Here is a 13,017-nt window from a genome sequence, read left to right as displayed (position 1 = left end):
GAATGCAGTGTTGTTCCATAGCATTGTGCTTCAGGACAGGAGGGCCACACCTGCTTATCCCGTGTATTACTACAGGAAGTGCCTGCACAGCATTCGGTTGTCTGCTGTTTGCCTCCTTGTGCGGCTTGCCGTCTACGGCAACATGCCGTTATTGCTCTCTGTGCCGGCGTGTGCTACTGTAGGCCAGCGGCACACTGCCCTGTGCTAATGATGTGCTCCCTCACAATGCAGAGTAGATCGTTATCGCTGTCTAGTTGCCATTTTGCATGCCATCTTGTTATTGCTACTACATTGCGGTCACTGAAGTGCGTACCTTTGTCAAGTCTGGCGGTGAGTTTATTAAGCCTACAATGATGCTTCACTGAAGAGTGTGCTTATTAAAAACCATAATGAGACATGAATGTACAGTAAGGAATGGGCCGCTGTGTCTGTGTTAGCTGCCTATGAGGAAATGGTCATGATAGGTGAGCCTGTCAGGCACTTTGATCTGTGAGAAGACCACTCGTATCTCTCGGCTGGTTATGTCTGTGAGAAGACTACTCGTATCTCTCGGCTGGTTATGTCTGTCGGTGAGAAGACTACTCGTATCTCTCGGCTGGTTATGTCTGTCGGTGAGAAGACCACTCGTATCTCTCGGCAGGTTTCGTCTGTGAGAAGACCACTCGTATCTCTCGGATGGTTTTGTCTTTGAGAAGACCACTCGTATCTCTCGGCTGGTTTCGTCTGTAGTCAATGGCCAGTGAGGGACGTGGAGACCGATCAGGTTTCGGCCGCAGTCCCGATTCCCTCTTTCCCAGTGGAATGTTCGTTGTGCTCTTAATACCCTTCCCTCCCTCCCTCCCTCCCTCCCTCCCTCCCTCCCTCCCACACAAACCCATCCTCCTCTTCTTTTTCTATCCCCCCTTTCTGCACTAAGCTACCTAGCTATGTAAACTCAGTGAGTATCTACCCTTTCTGCACTAAGCTACCTAGCTATGTAAACTCAGTGAGTATCTACCCTTTCTGCACTAAGCTACCTAGCTATGTAAACTCAGTGAGTATCTACCCTTTCTGCACTAAGCTACCTAGCTATGTAAACTCAGTGAGTATCTACCCTTTCTGCACTAAGCTACCTAGCTATGTAAACTCAGTGAGTATCTACCCTTTCTGCACTAAGCTACCTAGCTATGTAAACTCAGTGAGTATCTACCCTTTCTGCACTAAGCTACCTAGCTATGTAAACTCAGTGAGTATCTACCCTTTCTGCACTAAGCTACCTAGCTATGTAAACTCAGTGAGTATCTACCCTTTCTGCACTAAGCTACCTAGCTATGTAAACTCAGTGAGTATCTACCCTTTCTGCACTAAGCTACCTAGCTATGTAAACTCAGTGAGTATCTACCCTTTCTGCACTAAGCTACCTAGCTATGTAAACTCAGTGAGTATCTACCTCTCTAGCGCTATCTCCCATTATTGCGTAATAGAGTAAACTCCAGTGCATCTCCCCCGTCCATACCTCTGCTACTAATCAAAACATATAAAGTAACCTAAGTCCAGTGCTATTAACCTAAGTCCAGTGCTATTAGCCTAAGGCCAGCGCTATTAGCTTTACCCCAGCGCTATTAGCATTCCCTTCCTTTGCATGATACCTCGATACCCCAAGCATCCCACCACAGACCCCACCCACCCCTCCTTAGTGCTGTTCGAACCCTGTAGAACCGCTAAAGTGTCCTTGCTGCTCCGGTTGGCGCTTCTGTGTTGAATCTAAGCTGTTGGTACATAAGGCCATACGGCTTAATTATGGTTGCACTGTGCATGGGCTCTATGCAAAACCTATGCTGTAGCCCGCGCGAGAGGTCTACACAACTGTGAGCATTTATAATTGCACGTGCGTGAGTAATGCTATCTGGAAAAAATAAGTGAAGATGGATGATAGACGACCTGTGTAAATGGCCACGTCTGCATATTAGTATCGTTTGTTTGGATGATAGACGACCTGTGTAAATGGCCACGTCTGCATATTAGTATCGTTTGTTTGGCTCTAAAATAATGCGGCTGTGCTGTACCAACAGCGTAGATTCTATACGGAAGCGTAAGTCGGCCTGTGGCCTGGCCGTCTCCACCGGCAGCGGTTTCTCAGCAGGAGCTGGTCTGCAGGTTGCTCTCGGTGAGGATGGAGGCGATGCTGGTGGGGTCGTACAGGTCATCGTCGTAGTCGTCGTCCGAGCTGAGGGCGGAGGAGTCCAGCACGGGACGCATGGCCTGCTGGGTCTTCCTCCTGAGGAGAGAGAAGGAGACGGTCGGGTTTCTCCAAAATTGTCAACCTGACTGCTCGAGTTGCTACCCAGGCACGACCATTAAAAGGTTGTATCAGCGATAGCAGGGATACATCACTTCTGTTGATGTTCAAACAAAACATTTAAGGTGATGAAACATGTTGCAACTTTTTGAGATATGTTGCAGGGTAACCACATAACCGGTTCCATGTTTTCGGATTGGATGAGAAAAACACACGTTTTCCCAATATTGGTTGGAATGTGCCAGAACAACAATAAATAATAAAAAATTTTTTTTTTTAAACATATTCATGCTGACACATTGTGTGTGTGTGTGTGTGTGTGTGTGTGTGTGTGTGTTTACAGCATGTGAGTGCTTCTATTGTGCCACCGCCTCAGAAACAGAGGTGACTTAAGACCCTTCAATAAGCTCACTAACTACAAAGCCTGCTGGATCATCTCTGCCAGGGTGTGTGTGTGTGTGTGTGTGTGTGTGTGTATATGTGTGTGTATGCGTACATATGCTTGTATGCACCCTTTGAGCAGGAGTTACCAGCTCTGTTCAAAACAGGGCCGTCTGCGTGGTAATGCTTGGCGTGCTAAGAACATTAAGTGATTTCATTAGGAGATTAACTCTAGTGCAATACGGTTCTCTCCACAGGCTCACTGATGCCCCCTGGTGTACACAGAGTGCATCACAACCGCATTCACACTACAACAGAATAAAAATGAGAACAAAAATGTACAAATACAATCTCTCTCACACTTACTCACACACACACACACACATGTCAAACAGGGAAAGTCCTCAGGGATTAACCCTTAGAACCCTAAGGTGTTTTTAGGGCATTTTCACTACCTTTATTCATAAGGATTTATTCTGGTCATTGTAAGTGCCACACACACATATTATATATTGTTTTTTTCTGAATCTGGCAATATAATTGCCATGGTGGAGGGATTCTCTGGGGCTGAGCAATTTACAGACATATGTGGTGTGCGCCTTACAGAAATAAATGAATTTTTTTTATTTAGTGATTAAAAATGACCTTTCTGCGCTCCATATCTGTGACACGAACTGATCTGACCTGACTTGACCCGAGTTTACGTGTTAGCCTGTGTGTGCCTATGGTGTCTGCACTCATGATTCTCTACAACTTTTTACTGCATTGCCATGAACAAAGTAAACGCAAAAAAGGTGTTTCTTTGTTGAACAAATTGAGATGCAATGTGAGCCTTGAATTGGATGCCATGCAGGAATTTGCTAGGATCTCAAAACCGGATTATGAACATTCTTTGCCATAGAGAAACACACAATAGTGTTGGATTATAAACATGCTTTGCCACAAAAACAGACCAAAATGTGAGGTAAGTCGAGCTATATGAAGTTATTATTTTGCTGTCACTTCGTCTGTTTTATAACCCAGAAGGATGTACTTGGTATCAAATGATAGCTCTGTGTCTCCTCTTTCATCTGACATGCGTGGCATATCTATCCAATCACAGGTCCGCGAGTAATTCAAACGAGAGTAATGGGTGTGCAGTTGGTTTTTGTACATGACGTTATTATTTTGCAGTCACTTCGTCTGTTTTCATAAGCTAGAAAGATCGACATACTTGGGACCAAGAGATAGCCCTGTGTCTCCTTTCATCTGATATGCTTGCCATATCTATGCGTTCACGGGTTCGTGAGTAATTCAAACGAGAGTAATGGGTGTGCAGGTGAACGCAGAGAAGTATAGACTATATTTATATGATGCAATCTGATTCAATTTCATGATTTCTCGTCTCGTTGGAAAGCCTGACTTCTGCTCTGTCTCGCAATAAAGGTTTCATCTCGCTGCGATGAACAGTTGCAGAGCAATGTAACAGAGAAGAAAGGGTGTGTTTTGTGTCGCACTTTGCGTCAATCGGGTTCTAAGGGTTAAACATCTTAGAGCATAGTATGTGCCAATAATTTATATCCTTCCACACCCACGTCTGTTCCGTGGTTCTGAGATGTGCTTGTTGACGCACGCTGATGATGAAACAGACACCGTTCCCTTAGGAGTGTTGCCCTCACACGCTTCTGATGCTGCCTGTGTTTCTACATCACTTCCTGCTGTAGCCTACATGCAAACCTCCTGGATGGTTCATTGCGTAAGATACTCATAAAGTGAGTCCTAAAGCCCTGGCAGTACCCGGATAGTTCGTAAAACAGACATTTTTCTATGTGTTTAGGCTTTTTGTCCACACGTAAACAGTGCTTTTACTCTCTCATCATGGATATTTTTAAAAAGGCCTTCTAAAGTGATTTGTTTTTAATAGTGGTTGTTTTTAACAGTGGTAACCATGATAATGGGAGACACCATCACAACATCAGCTGTAGTTTGTGTATGGAGGTATACAGGTGTCTGTGTGGCTATATAGCGTGTGTGTGTGTGTGTGTGTGTGTGTGTGTGTGTGTGTGTGTGTGTGTTCATGGGCCTCTGAATGTGAGTGTGCGTGAGGTGGAGAGAACAGAGTCAGATTGAGTGTGTGTGTGTGTGTGTGTGTGTGTGTGTGTGTGTGTGTGTGTGTGTGTGTGTGTATGGGTGATCGTGTGCCAGGGCAGAGCTTTTGTGTGCATTTTGCATTCCCTGCCAGCGACTGTGTTTGTGTGAATCCCAGCGGAGTTTAGAGTGGCCTGGATCAGTGAGCTGGCAGTGGCCGCAAACACACGCCCTCACACTTAACACAAAACACACACACTCACACACACAGCTTTCTAAATCTCGGGACGGGTTATTCTGTAAGTGTGTGAACTGAGCCGTGTGAGAGCGGCTTGGTGATTTACTGCCAAGAAAGAACAACAAGTTTTGATCCAACTGTTACCTCAAAAGCCTTGACTGACACAACACACACACACAGTTAGTGGAGTTGACTCCACTACACAAATGTATTTTTTGAATTCACTTCAATAGTTGGCTTATGACAATAAGGTATAATTTACAATAAGGTATAATTTATACCTTATTGTCATAAGCCAACTATTGAAGTGAATGTTTATACCGTATAAACACACACACTCTACAGCCTAGAGAAATTCACAGTTTATATCTCCTACTTGAGCTAATTCTACAGTTCACCAACTCTGCTTCGCATGCACAGTCAGTCTCTCACTCTTAGAAACACACACACACACGCACACGCACGCGCGCACAAGCACACACACGCACACGCACACACACGCGGCGGTGCTGCCGTACTTGAGTTCGTTCTCCAGGGCGCTGACGCGTGCCTGCAGGGCCTCCTTGAGCTCCGTCTGCTCCTCCATGTCCCGCAAGGCCTTCCTGCGCAGCCCCTCCACCCGCTCCAGCTCACTCTCCCCCTCATCCACCTGCCGCTTCAGGGCCTTCACCCGCAGAGACAGCTACACGCACACACACACAAACACACCAGTACACACACACACACACACACACACACACCAGTACACACACACACACACACACGCACACCAGTACAGACACACACGCACACCAGTACACACACACACACACCAGTACATACACACACACACACACCAGTACAGACACACACACACACACACCAGTACAGACACACACACACACACACACACACACACGCAGACAGACACAAACATACACATCAGTACACACATACACACAAACAAAAGGTACAAAACACAAACACACACAGGTACAGACAAATATACACAGACACACACACAGACACCGGCAGGTACATACACACACACACACATATGAACATAAACATGCATGCACACAAAAAGAAACAGGTGGTTATTTCAGAAAAAATGTTTTCTGCTTATGTTCATTGTACTTTCTGTTTTGTTCAACTCTTATTCCTGGTGTGTGGGTTTATAGTATCTGTGACCTTGTTTATTCTGTCTGTGCTTGCTTTGGTGTGTGTGTGTGTGTGTGTGTGTGTGTGTGTGTGTTACCTGGTCTCTTTGGTCAGTGGACTGTTGTCTCTCCTCGTCCAGTGCCATGTTAAGGTCCTTCAGCTTCCTCTCCAAGCGACGCTGTGAGGATAGGGCAGCGTTCTTCTCCCTATCAGACACACACACACACACACACACACACACACACACACACACACACACACACACACACAGAAAAGGACCAATATGAGTACATTCTTCCCCTTCATTAAGAGCATAGAAATCAAAATATATGGCTTATGATTTTAATTATTCATATGTAGTTGTAAGGTATCTTTTTTATTGGTCAGGAGACCCAGAAAGTTCTAGTTTTGTTCCGTTGCTCCATAGAATTAACTGCCAAACCTACTGTCACTCATTTATATGGTTTTGGTTCAGTATTCTGTTTAGTTCATGCTTATAGAACAGCAGTATGTTTGGATGAGGAAGACTGAACCCTGAGAGATGCACCATGTTTAAAGTGAAGCATGGCCATGGCCATGTGATGCTCTAGGCCAGTGGTCACCAACCTTTTTGAGCCCAAGAGATTTTATTTAGGCAAATGTATCAGGTCAAAAATATCACATCCTCCACCCCCTTATACAGGCGTCAATGAGATAACAACACTTTAACATAGTCTTTACTTACATGATTTTGGTTTTGGAGTAAGTGTTTGTGACAATACGTGAATGATAAATTTGATGTTTGATCGCTGTTTTGGTATGAAGCATCTTTCACGTAATTAATGCGCACTCTAGAAAGTGAAAGTAACCTAAGCCTAGGCCTACAATGCACTCCGTGTCTGTGCACGTCCGCAATCCATTACATTCTTCAAATGGAGAATAAATTCCTGATCGCTAAACTTTTGTTTTTTATTTTCTGTCAGTTAGCAGTTCATATAGAAGCACCTAACATAATTTGACTTCAGCGGTGACAAGTCCTGTTGCGAGAGAGAGAGAGAGAGAGAGCGCACCTGCAAAGTGGTGCTGTGCGTGTGTGTGTGTGTCTGCATGGGGTTACGTTCGGTTCAAGTCAGAAGTTGGTTTGTCCGGTCCAGCATTCACGCTGCTCCATTATTAGATTAACGTTATCAGACAGCACTGTAAATGTATGCAGGAATTTCTCGCATTATGATGGCTAGGTCTTGAATAAATCATGCGCTATCCTATCCCACGCTGAAATGTAGGCTACGCCCTGTAAACATTGGCGAACATGTGGGAATTTGGTGACTGTTTTTAATTGTCCTGTTATTCTCGGGATCTACTGGGCAAGTCCTAAAGATCTACTGGTCGATCGCGATCGACCTGTTGGCGACCACTGCTCTAGGCCTATTCTGCTTCCTATGGCACTGATAATCAGCTGCATATAAGTATAAGTATAAGTAAGTATATACTCTTTTGATCCCGTGAGGGAAATTTGGTCTCTGCATTTATCCCAATCCGTGAATTAGTGAAACACACTCAGCACACAGTGAACACAGTGAGGTGAAGCACACACTAATCCCGGCGCAGTGAGCTGCCTGCAACAACAGCGGCGCTCGGGGAGCAGTGAGGGGTTAGGTGCCTTGCTCAGTGTGGCTGTACACTTATGGGATGGGTGCTTGCGTTTCTTTAGGAATCCGCCGTCTTGGTTTGTGTAGAAATGAATAATAAGTGACTCATACACGTAAAAGGGCGGAAATAGGTGACTTTTTGATATGTCTTTAGAGATATGTTTTTGCCGTGTGTCACAGTTCTGCTTGGGTGCATCGCCTGCGTCAGTAGTCATCTGCTCTGGATTGCCAGGTTGGCACTAGTCAGGGCCTGATTCAGTGTGGTCCGTGTAAACCAACGCAATCTCTCGGCAACGTAAATCCTGACTATTTGCTTGTGTTGTTAGAACAGCTTGGGGATCTTTATGTGAAGGCATTCTGTCTCCTCCTTGATACACATCTTCACCATTTCCTGCCTGCCTGGGTCTTCATTCCTCTGTGGTATCAAGCACAAGCACCATATACCCAGTGGCTTGTGAGCCAGCTGAATTGTGGGTAGTGTAGTTTTTCCCACCTCTCCTCAGAGTGCAGTCTCTCCTCCAGCTCAAGGACTTTGGACTCCAGCTGAGAGACACCAGACGAGGAGCGTGACTGCCCTTCCATCTCCACCACGCGGCTCTTAAACTCCTTTATCTGATGGGGGGAGGCAGGGCGAGAGAGAGAACAGAGACAAACTCAAAAAGCCGTGAGGAGAGAGAAGCAAGCGTAATTACATATTTATATCAAGGAGTGTGTGTGCATGAATGAATATGTGAGTGTTGTGTGAGTGAGAAAAGGAGAGAGAGAGAGAGATAGAGAAAGAAAGAAAGAAAGAAAAAAGAAATAAAGAGAGAGCAAGAAAGAAAGAGAGAGAAAAGAGAGAGAGAGTACATACCTGTCTCTCCAGGGCATTTTTGTCCAGTTCCAGATCTTGTTTGGAGGACCTCTCTTGCATGAGTTCAGAGCGCAGCTGCTCTATCTGTGTGTGTGTGTGTGTGTGTGTGTGTGTGTAGGGGGAGAGAGAGAGAGAGAGACAGCACACTTTGTAGCCACATTCAGACAACAAGACAGAAGTCACACCACAGCTCATTTAGAGCTAGCAAGGCAGGCATTCAGAGTACTCAGTTTGGTAAATTATGTTTTGTTTCATGTTGATCTGAAATAAATATAAGTGACATGATTCAAATGTGTGTGTGTGTGTGTGTGTGTGTGTGTTAGTGCTGGGCAGCGTTAGAACAGCGGTTCACAAACTTTTTCCCCCGCGGACCACCTTCTACATCCTGACTCGGCTCGCGTACCCCCACCATCCAACACATAAAAAAGTAACTCATTCTATTGACGCATTCCAGGCATCGTTGTTTAATTAGCCGCACTACATGATAACATAATCAAAATGTGCAACTGGTCTATGAGCTCTCACGTAAAAAAAAAACAGTGTGGAGAACCACATTAGAATTAGGTAGCATCTCACTGCAGACCACGCACTGTGGCTTTGGGCAGTCTGTCTCCCAATCCACGTGAAGCCTAGGCCTATATGCCTCATCATACTTTCGTTTTCTTCACGCAGTCTTTTCTGTCTCGTTCTTTCTTTTATCCCCCTGCGCTCCATCTCCACCTTCATTAGTCTGCCCCCCATCCCATCCCATCGTTCCCTGTGTCCTGCTCTGTTTCTCTCGCTTCTCCTCTTCGATCGCTTTAATTAGGCCTTTTGGACAGTGTCCCTGTTTTTAGCCAGTTTTCCATGTTTGCGTAGCCTTCTACCTAGCCTATACTTCAACGAAACTAACGCGCCAGATATTCTGGCTGCCCGCAGGAAATCATGTGTAGCCTATTGTGTGTAGCTTATTTTTTAATGAAAACATACCCTATTATAGAGTTTACAAATTATTTCCTTTAATTTCACGTTTCCATATCATTATAACCCGATTCGAAATTATGTATTATTTATTAATTAATTAGAGTATTAATTAATTAATCATTTTTAACTCCTTTCCGCCATTGCCCTTTTCATCTCGCGTACCCCCTAGTGCAGGGGTGGGCAACTAATTTCCCCAAGGGGCCACATGACAAACTGGGACTGTTGAGGAGGGCCGGACCCAAAATACCGAACTCAAGTCTGAACTCAATTCTGTTCAATTCTATTCTGTTCTTGTATAACATTAAGTAAATAATATGGTTTTGTTTACTAGTCGTAAGAACAGATGAAAATGTGAGGGAGACAAAGGAAAAACACCAATATTTAATCTATGTCCAGTATTTAATCCTCATTCTCGAAAATTATTTTTTGACATTGACATTTTTTTCAGTTTTCAAAGACTGATATAAAAAAGTACTACAATATCTATATAATTAGGCTAGGTCATGAAAATTTGAAGGAGTCAGTACTACCGATAGGCCTGTGCCACCATTTCATCAACACTCAGCAATATTTCATCATTAAATCATTACCATCATTAAATTAACTATATGCAGAATTAGACTACGAAAATGTGGAGCAGACAATAGTAGGCTGCCATTAGTTAATCAACATGCACAAAGAAAACTATTTTTAAAATGTAGGCTATGTTTTTGCTTTAACTTTATGCACATAACTGTGATTGGTCAACTCGCTCTGTGTGTTGAGCCGGCTGCTTCAAGCAACCTGTGGGTAGTAGCATCATACTAGTTCGCTAACATAAGCTTTGCAAATAAACTCAGACATATTTTGGTTACAATTACGGGTTATCCGATTGTAAACTGTCTATCTGCCAGTAACGTTTTGAAATGAACACTTCGTATCGCCAACGAGCAGCAGTAGGAGTTCGTTCTAACAACCTTTGCGGTGGTGAGCGACGCAGACATAAGAGACACAAAACTTTGAAAGGTTTACGCCGACGTAAAGGCAACTGCATTGTGTCGACGCAGAAGCATATTCTATTCACCAGCACATCAGTAAGGGTGTTTACGTCGTATGCATCCACGCACAAATGTATGGGCGTACAAATAGCAGTCGCTTTCAAAATAAAAACAACGATATTGATTTGCATGCATTATCTCTATGCTAGGCTCTTGACTATTGTTCTTTCACGGACCTTACGCGGGCCGGTCAGGGAAAGCCCACGGGCCGGATGTGGCCCGCGGGCCGTATGTTGCCCATGTATGCCCTAGTGGCAACTCGCGTACCACCGGGGGTACGCGTACCACAGTTTGGGAATCCCTGATGTAGAATAACTCCACACTAGTGGTAATGCAGTTTTGCATGGCCCCAGAAAATTATGCTGTTTACAAAGAGCCACTCATGATTCTAATGAAGAATCTAATCAGAATGCAAAGACAATTGCAGTCAAAATACAGAACTTTTACTGTACAAATTTCACAAACATCTTGTAGCCTATAAAACCAATACAAAAAGTAGTGCAACTTTATACTTTTTTGAAAATTATACAATTTAAAATGAAACCTCTCTGCTAATATGCTTACTCTGTCAAATACGCCTATAAGAAACATGCCTTATTGTTATTGTGCGGTTTACATGACGTTAGTGGTAGGCTAACGTTAACTTCATGTGGATGTGGATGTCTTGTTAGCCTGCCATGAGCTTCGGTTCGGTTCGCTAGGCAAAACATTAACAAAAAAGTTAGTTTTGGTGCACTGATGACAGTCAGGATAATGTCTAACTAGCCAGCTAGTACTGCTTTACTTGCTACCTGGATAATTTCAGTGAATATTCTTAAGGTGAGATGAATGATAATCTCATTAAACTTCACTGTGTTCACCTACTAGCCAGCTAGTTACAGCTGTTGAACAATCTCAATAGAATTTTCGTGACGGTAAATCCCTTTTAATGCAGTATCCCTTAACGTTTTTCCTTAACTAAAGAAACAATTTAAGGTATTCTGTGCAACACCCTTAAATAAACCCCTTACCTAAGGAGAAATTAATAAGCCTTAAGGGTCATACTTCAGGGGAAAAACAGGTGTTTAGTGTTTACCCTCACTATGCCTCGCAGTGGCACCATGCGTGCGTGTGAAAAAAGTCCCGTCTGAAACACTGTCGCGTGGCGCAGCGTTCCAAACGTTGTGTAATCAAATACACCGGTATGGCGGTATATTAAAAATTCATATCATAACGAAAATATACACCGGTATACGGTGTGAACCGGTATACCGCCCAGCACTAGTGTGTGTGTATGAAATCAACAAACCTGGTCTCTGCTCCTGTTGATGCGATCAGTCATCAGCTCCACTGTGTTCCTCTCCTCCTCCAGCTCCAGCTCCAAATGCTTCATCTTATCCTAAACACACACATTTTAACTACTTTATTTATGTCCACAATTCATAATAAATGTACATAAGGACATCAATGTTACAGATACAGAACATTGCCAAGGCATGATCCAACACCTTCTTCTCCATATGGCGACTTCCAATAATGGAGGATATTGAGCAGTATTTGCCAATTTGCTTTGCTTTTGTAAAGCCAACTATCCTGAGACCCCTAATGACAAGCCTATGCACATGGCCCAGGCTGCCGAAGATAAGCACCAGATATTGACATTTGTCGCCAAGGCCAGTGGCACACACACACAGAAAGGCACACACACACACACACACAGAAAGGCACACACACACAGAAAGGCACACACACACAGAAAGGCACACACACACACACACACACACACACACACACACACACACACACACACACACACACACACACACACACACACACACACACACACACACACACACACACACACACACACAGAAAGGCACACACACACACACACACACACACACACACACACAGAAAGGCACACACACACAGAAAGGCACACACACACACAGGGCAGTACCTCCATGCTGCGCATCTCTCGGGTCTTGTCGCTGTGGCTGCCGCGTTGGTTCTCCACCTCCACCTCCAGGTGGCGCAGGCGATTGGTCAGCAGCTCCCGGTCCAGCAAAGCGTTGTCCTTCTCCTCACTGCACGCGATGTACTCCTTCTTCTGCCGAGACAGCTGCGCACACACACACACACACACACACACACACACACACACACACACACACACACACACACACAGGCGTGTAAAAAGGCAAGTATGCATATACAAACAATAACCTTTCTTCTCCAACATCTCCTGTTTGACACCATGCTATTTTTAGTATCTGTGCAAGCAATACTATACAGGAAAAGTTTTTTCCCGTCATTTATTTCAAAAACTGAAACTTTCATATAATCTAGATTCAATGCACATAAACTGAAATATTTCAAGCATTATTATTATTTTTTTTAAATCTTGATCATTCTAATCTTGATGATTACGGTTTACAGCTAATGAAAATCTA

General features: G+C 44.1%; 1 protein-coding gene across 1 annotated transcript in view; it reads right to left on the bottom strand.

Moving 5' to 3' along the window:
* Positions 1-884: 884 nt before the first annotated feature.
* Positions 885-13,017, bottom strand: part of cgna (cingulin a) — a 54,019-nt gene continuing 41,886 nt past the window's right edge. Inside the window, exons 16-22 of the mRNA XM_076279600.1 lie at positions 12,525-12,686; positions 11,874-11,963; positions 8,586-8,669; positions 8,226-8,344; positions 6,202-6,310; positions 5,483-5,646; positions 885-2,257 (exon numbers count right to left, since the gene is read on the bottom strand). Coding sequence (XP_076135715.1) covers positions 2,116-2,257; positions 5,483-5,646; positions 6,202-6,310; positions 8,226-8,344; positions 8,586-8,669; positions 11,874-11,963; positions 12,525-12,686 — 870 coding nt within the window. The 3' untranslated portion in view covers positions 885-2,115. The remainder of the gene's footprint in view (positions 2,258-5,482; positions 5,647-6,201; positions 6,311-8,225; positions 8,345-8,585; positions 8,670-11,873; positions 11,964-12,524; positions 12,687-13,017) is intronic.

This window comes from Alosa pseudoharengus, unplaced genomic scaffold (assembly GCF_046254945.1).
Source record: "Alosa pseudoharengus isolate Yale_2024_CS ecotype anadromous, Long Island Sound unplaced genomic scaffold, YU_APseudo_1.1 YU_APseudo_1.1_scf_12, whole genome shotgun sequence".
Classification (NCBI taxonomy): domain Eukaryota; kingdom Metazoa; phylum Chordata; class Actinopteri; order Clupeiformes; family Clupeidae; genus Alosa; species Alosa pseudoharengus.
This window is presented reverse-complemented; position numbering and strand designations above follow the sequence as displayed.